General features: G+C 42.9%; 1 protein-coding gene across 1 annotated transcript in view; it reads right to left on the reverse strand.

Moving 5' to 3' along the window:
* Positions 1 to 312: 312 nt before the first annotated feature.
* The window catches only part of LOC116037527 (DCC-interacting protein 13-alpha-like), a 12,262-nt gene continuing 4,070 nt past the window's right edge, over positions 313 to 8,504 (reverse strand). The window contains exons 6-9 of the mRNA XM_036001911.1: positions 7,412 to 7,558; positions 7,274 to 7,324; positions 2,466 to 2,555; positions 313 to 1,019 (exon numbers count right to left, since the gene is read on the reverse strand). Coding sequence (XP_035857804.1) covers positions 867 to 1,019; positions 2,466 to 2,555; positions 7,274 to 7,324; positions 7,412 to 7,558 — 441 coding nt within the window. The 3' untranslated portion in view covers positions 313 to 866. The remainder of the gene's footprint in view (positions 1,020 to 2,465; positions 2,556 to 7,273; positions 7,325 to 7,411; positions 7,559 to 8,504) is intronic.

Below are 8,504 nucleotides of genomic sequence, written 5' to 3' on the forward strand. Positions count from 1 at the left end.
GAGAGGTCTCACTCTGTAGCTAAAACAGAGACCTGAACACAGGGTGAAAAGAGGAGCTGCAGCAATGTGCAGTACAACTAAAATATGGTGTTTTTTGAAAATTAAACCATGTAAACCTATTCTGGTACAACCTCTAAAATACAATTATGAACCTGAAATGAGCATAATATGAGCACTTTAAAATTTGAAGTTGCCCGGTCGACGGGAAGGGTTAAAGTTAGGGGGAAAAAATCTCAAACACTGCAGGATGCGTTAAAAACACTACAGGAAAAACTCAAAATAGGACTCCCTGCCCCCTCTTCTTCTGTTGGTATCTCTCTCTGAGGTGTCCTGCTGCCCTCTGGAGCCTCAGCGAAACCTTCGCCTCCTGCCAAAGAGCCCCTGAAGAGTTGACAAGGACACTCTCCAAATCTGTCTCCTTCAGATCCTGGTTCCTTATTTTGCATGCGTTGTTTTGCTATTGATCCTTTGTCGTTGCTGTTAGCTCTTTCTATAAAATACACATAAAAAAAAACGAAACCTACAGGTTAAATCTATATATTTGGGAGTGGAGCCGGTATAAAAATCTGCGTTTTTCGTTTTTACACACAGAATAAAGCACAAGTCCGTGACGAGACGTTTCCACTCACACTCCCCTCCTCTTCTTACAGTAAGGGTGCGTTTAGTTTACCCTCCGTTCTCGGAGTGGCAGGCTCCACCACCAACTTCAAACAGAGTCCAGCAAAGGAGGGAGCGCATGTTTTTCAGTCCTAGGCAGCCCGGGTGGGCGGGTGGTGTTCCCCTCTTCTGATTCCTGAGCTGTTGCTTTGACAGTACCAGCCGGGACTCTCCTGGGTGGTAAAACATGCATCCTCCGTTAGTTTTTGTTAGGCTTCAGACTCGCCCTGCTTCTTCCCCTCCTCCCCGGCATCGCTGTCCTCTGATTGGCTGTTGCTAAGCACTAGGAATTGTCCGTCAGCAGCAGGCGGGTTAGCGGGGCGACTCGAGGCGGCGATCAAACGGCTCTGCTCCTCCAGATCCTGGAGGCAAAACAAGGAAAACTCAAAAGTTAAATATCTGAAAGATGGTTGTGAAATAATGGGGCATATGTTGCACCGTGTGTGTTTAGATAACGTAATAATATAATATAATATAATTAGTGCTGTCAAACGATTAAAATATTTAATCGCGATTAATCACATTGACATAGTTAACTCGCAATTAATCGCACATTTTTATCTATTCTAAATGTCCCTAGATTTCTTTTTGTCCCATTATTTGTTCTCATTTTAATGCTCTTATCAACATGGAGAAGGTCTACATGCAGTAGCCTCCCATTGAGCTATGGCTGCAGTCAGTTTGTTCTTAGTTGTGCTATCCATGTGCTTCTGTCTGAAGTCATCCATTGTCGCCTGGCTTTGACGAGGGGGCGGAGAATTCGCATCAGCTGTGTGCTTGGCCGTCAGCTGTGTGCTTGGCCATCAGCTGTGTGCTTGGTCATCAGCTGTGCTTGGCCATCAGCTGTGCTTGGCCATCAGCTGTGCTTGGCCATCAGCTGTTCTTGGCCATCAGCTGTGCTTGGTCATCAGCTGTGGGCTTGGCCGTCAGCTGTGTCCTTGGCCGTCAGCTGTGCGCTTGGCCGTCAGCTGTGCGCTCTGTGCGCTCGGCCGTCAGCTGTGCGCTCGGCCATCAGCTGTGCGCTCGGCCATCAGCTGTGTGCTCGGCCATCAAGTGGTTTTTCAGACTGGACATGCTGCGATGATAGCTCAGTTCACAACGACAAAACACACAGATCACTTTGGTATTGTCTATGGAACCATTTGGCAACTTTTTAAAAGTAAACTTTCCATTCAGAATCTTATTGGCATCCATTTTGGCGTCTCACACTCGCCATCTACTCAAAACGTAACATTAGCCTACTACTCTTTGGCCGGCTCGCGAGCCCAAACAAGTGTGTGTGGCGTGCCTGTTGTTTAGTTTCCGGTCTAGCTAGATCCGGTGTGGTGTTGTAGTTTTTCTAACGTTACTAGTTGTTGCAACAGCATGTGAAAAAACTACAAAGTTTGCTAGGCCAAAAAGAACGTTAATCTCGCGATAAAAAAATTGACGCCGTTAAAATGGGTTTGCGTTAACGCGCCGTTAATAACGCGTTTAACTGACAGCACTAGTTTTTAGCTGTTCAATCATTCTTTTTATCCTGTGTGATCGTAAATGGAATATTTTTGGGTTTCAGACAAAACTAATAATTTGTCACCTTGGTATTTTAGGAAATTGTGATGGGTATTTATAATTTGCATTATACTGAACAAATAATGAATTGAGAAAACCATCTACAGATGAATTGATAATGAAAATAATTGTTAGTTGCAACCCTAGTTTAATTTAGTTATAAAACCTGAATCTGTGAATATAAATTAAACAATGTATTTGTTAATTAATAAGTGTAGAGTCATGGTTAAAGTCTGGGGTTAAAGGTCAGAGCTCACCTTCTCTATCTGTCTCTGTTTACTGAGTTCTTCCTGCTGTTTCTCTTTGGCCTTGTCGTGCTCCTTCCTCTTCTCCACGGCCTTACGGTCCTACACAATAATAATAAGACAAAACTAAAATAATTCACCTCCCAACATGACATCATGACTTTGCATAAACATACACGCCCACTTTCTTAAGCCAAGTGGCGTGTTATCTGTAGGCATTTTGAGCTATCAGCGTGTATGTCTACGCTGTATACAGCAGACAGGTTGAGTTTAGGGGTGTGGTCTTGACCAACTGCCACTTCCCTTGTTTGAAAGCCATGATGTCTCTCTCTCTCTCTCATGGGGGGGCCAAATTCTCTGGGTGGGCAAACCAGAGAAAGGGGAGGTAACCTTTCCCCTTATGACGTCATAAAGGGAAGATTCCTGATTGGTCCATCTGAGCTTTCATTTTCTCAAAGGCAGAGCAGGATACCCAGGGCTCGGTTTACACCTATCACCATTTCTAGCCACTGGGGGACCATAGGCAGGCTGGGGGAACTCATATTAATGTTAAAAAACCTCATAAAGTGACATTTTCATGCCATGGGACCTTTAAAATGTTATAAGACCAGATTAATTTGTATGTTTGTTTGTTTATCTCATCTTTTAATTTCTATACTTGAGTAAGTAAGAGAATAAGTCATAGAATCTGAAAAATGTATGTATGTATGTATGTATGTGAGATTCTGAACACTAATAAAATACAAAAAAAAAAAAGAAATGTTATAAGACCGAATGGATCAAATTCTGATAGTGAAACGAGTCATTTTGCAGGGGTTGTGATGCTAAAAAAAAATAATCCACAGATTTATGTAAGTCTGTGGGAAAACCTTTTGTAATTTCACTGTTTGGCCGCTATGTCAAATTGGCTTCAAAGCCTGGCACACTTCCTGGGGGCCTGCTGAAGATACCATCACCAAAATGTATTTATTCACCTCTATTCACACACACAATGAGGCATATTTTCTGGTGTGATTGAACTGTATTTTTTGAGTTACTATATAGGCCAACTTTGATCTTGACATATAGGCTCAGCATTCTGCAGCAAATAACAGTAAACCCAGTATTAATTACATGATCTTAATGCAGTGTAACTCCTTCAGCATGTAAATAATGCACCTCAAATACAAACGTGGGCGTTCAGCAATCGCTATTATATCGAATCAACAGCCACGTGCAATTTAGCTCGCAGGTGAAGAATACAAACAAGGAACATCACCAGTTAACTTCATTTAAATTTGCAAGACCTATAGACTGATACAGGACCTATAGACTGATACAGGACCTATAGACTGATACAGGACCTATAGACTGATACAGGACCTATAGACTGATACTATAGACTGATACAGGACCTATAGACTGATACAGGACCTATAGACTGATACAGGACCTATAGACTGATACAGGACCTATAGACTGATACAGGACCTATAGACTGATACTATAGACTGATACAGGACCTATAGACTGATACAGGACCTATAGACTGATACAGGACCTATAGACTGATACAGGACCTATAGACTGATACTGGACCTATAGACTGATACTGGACCTATAGACTGATACAGGACCTATAGACTGATACGGGACCTATAGACTGATACGGGACCTATAGACTAATACGGGACCTATAGACTGATACAGGACCTATAGACTGATACAAGACCTATAGACTGATACTATAGACTGATACAAGACCTATAGACTGATACAAGACCTATAGACTGATACGGGACCTATAGACTGATACGGGACCTATAGACTGATACGGGACCTATAGACTAATACAGGACCTATAGACTGATACAGGACCTATAGACTGATACAGGACCTATAGACTGATACGGGACCTATAGACTGATACGGGACCTATAGACCTATAGACTGATACGGGACCTATAGACTGATACGGGACCTATAGACTAATACGGGACCTATAGACTGATACAGGACCTATAGACTGATACAGGACCTATAGACTGATACTATAGACTGATACAAGACCTATAGACTGATACGGGACCTATAGACTAATACAGGACCTATAGACTGATACGGGACCTATAGACCTATAGACTGATACGGGACCTATAGACTGATACGGGACCTATAGACTGATACGGGACCTATAGACTAATACGGGACCTATAGACTGATACAGGACCTATAGACTGATACAAGACCTATAGACTGATACTATAGACTGATACAAGACCTATAGACTGATACGGGACCTATAGACTAATACAGGACCTATAGACTGATACAGGACCTATAGACTGATACAGGACCTATAGACTGATACAGGACCTATAGACTGATACAGGACCTATAGACTGATACAAGACCTATAGACTGATACGGGACCTATAGACTGATACGGGACCTATAGACTGATACAAGACCTATAGACTGATACAGGACCTATAGACTGATACTATAGACTGATACAGGACCTATAGACTGATACAGGACCTATAGACTGATACAAGACCTATAGACTGATACAGGACCTATAGACTGATACAGGACCTATAGACTGATACAGGACCTATAGACTGATACAGGACCTATAGACTAATACAAGACCTATAGACTAATACGGGACCTATAGACTGATACTGGACCTATAGACTGATAAAGGACCTATAGACTGATACAAGACCTATAGACTGATACAAGACCTATAGACTGATACAGGACCTATAGACTGATACAGGACCTATAGACTGATACAAGACCTATAGACTAATACGGGACCTATAGACTGATACTGGACCTATAGACTGATACAGGACCTATAGACTGATACAAGACCTATAGACTGATACAGGACCTATAGACTGATACAGGACCTATAGACTGATACAGGACCTATAGACTGATACAAGACCTATAGACTGATACAAGACCTATAGACTGATACGGGACCTATAGACTGATACGGGACCTATAGACTGATACGGGACCTATAGACTGATACGGGACCTATAGACTAATACGGGACCTATAGACTGATACAAGACCTATAGACTGATACAAGACCTATAGACTGATACTATAGACTGATACAAGACCTATAGACTGATACGGGACCTATAGACTGATACGGGACCTATAGACTAATACGGGACCTATAGACTGATACAGGACCTATAGACTGATACAGGACCTATAGACTGATACAGGACCTATAGACTGATACAGGACCTATAGACTGATACAGGACCTATAGACTGATACAGGACCTATAGACTGATACAAGACCTATAGACTGATACGGGACCTATAGACTGATACGGGACCTATAGACTGATACGGGACCTATAGACTGATACGGGACCTATAGACTAATACGGGACCTATAGACTGATACGGGACCTATAGACTGATACAAGACCTATAGACTGATACTATAGACTGATACAAGACCTATAGACTGATACAAGACCTATAGACTGATACAGGACCTATAGACTAATACAGGACCTATAGACTGATACAAGACCTATAGACTGATACGGGACCTATAGACTGATACGGGACCTATAGACTGATACGGGACCTATAGACTAATACGGGACCTATAGACTGATACGGGACCTATAGACTGATACAAGACCTATAGACTGATACTATAGACTGATACAAGACCTATAGACTGATACGGGACCTATAGACTGATACAAGACCTATAGACTGATACTATAGACTGATACAAGACCTATAGACTGATACAGGACCTATAGACTGATACAGGACCTATAGACTGATACAGGACCTATAGACTGATACAGGACCTATAGACTGATACAAGACCTATAGACTGATACAGGACCTATAGACTAATACAGGACCTATAGACTGATACGGGACCTATAGACTGATACAGGACCTATAGACTGATACAGGACCTATAGACTGATACAGGACCTATAGACTGATACTGGACCAGGCTTAAATGATCTGACAACATAAGTTATACCACTTACAGTTCTCAAGGACGTACACACACCATCTCAACTGGCTAGTTATCCTCGTGTGTCCACGCTATTCTCCGACATGCACTCTCACAATGCGGCTCTATTTCTGATACCGTGGGGGGGCCGCCACGGTCAAATCAACATAGAGCAATGCTGCCCAATTTGGGGCCAAGTTTGGCCCGTGCTCCCTTTGTTTTGGCCCTCCATGGCATTTGACATGCTCATGCTTATTCTCCTCTTATTTTGAAAGTGCTGTAAAATGCTAACTGTAATGATACGAAACTTAGTTTTGTGCAGCTAAAAAGTTCTTAATCTGAGTTTTACAGCACTGTGCTGTTAAACCTCCTTATAATTACACACATTAAGTTTTATCCACAAAAATGAGGGTATTTCTTCTCTCTTGGTGCTGTGAGCCGTGCTAACGTCAGCCAGATGGAGCGATGGAGGCCGTGGCCCGCTGATAGAAGAACATTTAGGAAGTCAGCTGGAGCCGAATGTTGAAAGACTGCTCATGTCTCCCACTACTGCAAGGGATAAATAACTGTATACGTTCTGTAATATGGGAGATAAATGCAGATTTAAGAGCATTTATTTCAGATTTTTAATGTTAATTTTCTATAAAATATAATAAATCTTCTCATAAAATCAACATTTACTTTTTGGCCCGTGGCCTTTCATCCAGATACATTTTTGGCCCTTCAGATGAAAGAATTTGGGCACCTCTGACATAGAGGAAACACTGAGTGATTTAGCATTAGCTTCAGTGTAATGAAGTTTAAAAATCAGTCTCACCATCTCAGAGTGGAAGGCTATCTGCTTGGCCAGACCGACGCTGTCGCAGATCTGAAACACATGAAGAGACGACACACAGGTCAGACAGACAGACCGAGCACAGCGTTGGACAGTGAGACAGATGAACAGACGGACGACCTTCTCTCCATCGTTGTTGGACTCAAAGATGTAGCAGACGGCGCGGCTGTCACCCCGCCCGCCCGCGGCCGGCGCCTGCAAAACGAAACCAAACAGCCTCTTGTTGTCCTGATGGGACGAACACTGAACCACGCTGGAGAGAAGGAACTACGGGCGGAGAGAGGAGGAGGAGGACACAAGGGAAGGAAATCGAGGAGGAGAGGAAAAGGAGGAGAAAGAGATGATCATTAGAAACATGTTTGAGACTAAAGGCTCTGACACACCAACCTGACGGAAGAAGCCAGTCGGACTGATCAGTCGGCTCCCCGAGGTCCAAAAAGTGCCTCAGAACACACAGAAGAGACGCTGACTTGAGCGTGTAATACGTCTCCATAACAGCAGGCGGCGCTAATCTGTATTGTCACCCAAAAAATTTAAACCGGCAGCTGACTGGACGAACGCGTCACGTGGATCTGGTTTCTCCGGAAATTCCAAGGGGGTAAGTCTCCCTCCACAACCCGTAGCTCCTATGGCGCCATTTTGATGCTACCAAGCCATCACCTCCCGTTAGCATCCCATTGACTGCCATTCATTTTGACGTCACTTTGACAGAGAATAACTTTACATCTGAAGAGTTTAAAGACTCTATTTGTCCATTGTTTATTTCTAAAGAAACACGACAATGTATAAAAGGCTCCATTACCTTGTACCTCACGTTATGGCTCCGTAGCAGACGTTTTTATAAAAATAGGCTAACGATTGGGTCATAACCACGAGACTTACTGTCTCATAGTAGAGGAATTACCGTATAGTACAGGAGAAGCTCTCAGGCAGTTTGGACTTCCATTAGCTGTTTAAGTTTAATTACTAATGTTAACTATCATTTTAGTGATCAATAATTAGCCTGTGTCTATGTTATCTCCTTACATATACCTACGCTCTCCGTCTCTGCTAGATTGGGAATGATTGAGATTTCTCTTGGCACAGCTACCAGAAGACTTCCAACTTTCAGACAGGTTGCTCACGTCACATCTACGTCTTCAAGCTCAGTTGGAGGCTGCTCAGTAACGCTCAGCCATCACCGGGAAAGAGACTTCACTGGTCTCCGTCCAGA

This window comes from Sander lucioperca, chromosome 6 (genome assembly GCF_008315115.2).
Source record: "Sander lucioperca isolate FBNREF2018 chromosome 6, SLUC_FBN_1.2, whole genome shotgun sequence".
In the NCBI taxonomy this organism is placed as follows: Eukaryota; Metazoa; Chordata; class Actinopteri; order Perciformes; family Percidae; genus Sander; species Sander lucioperca.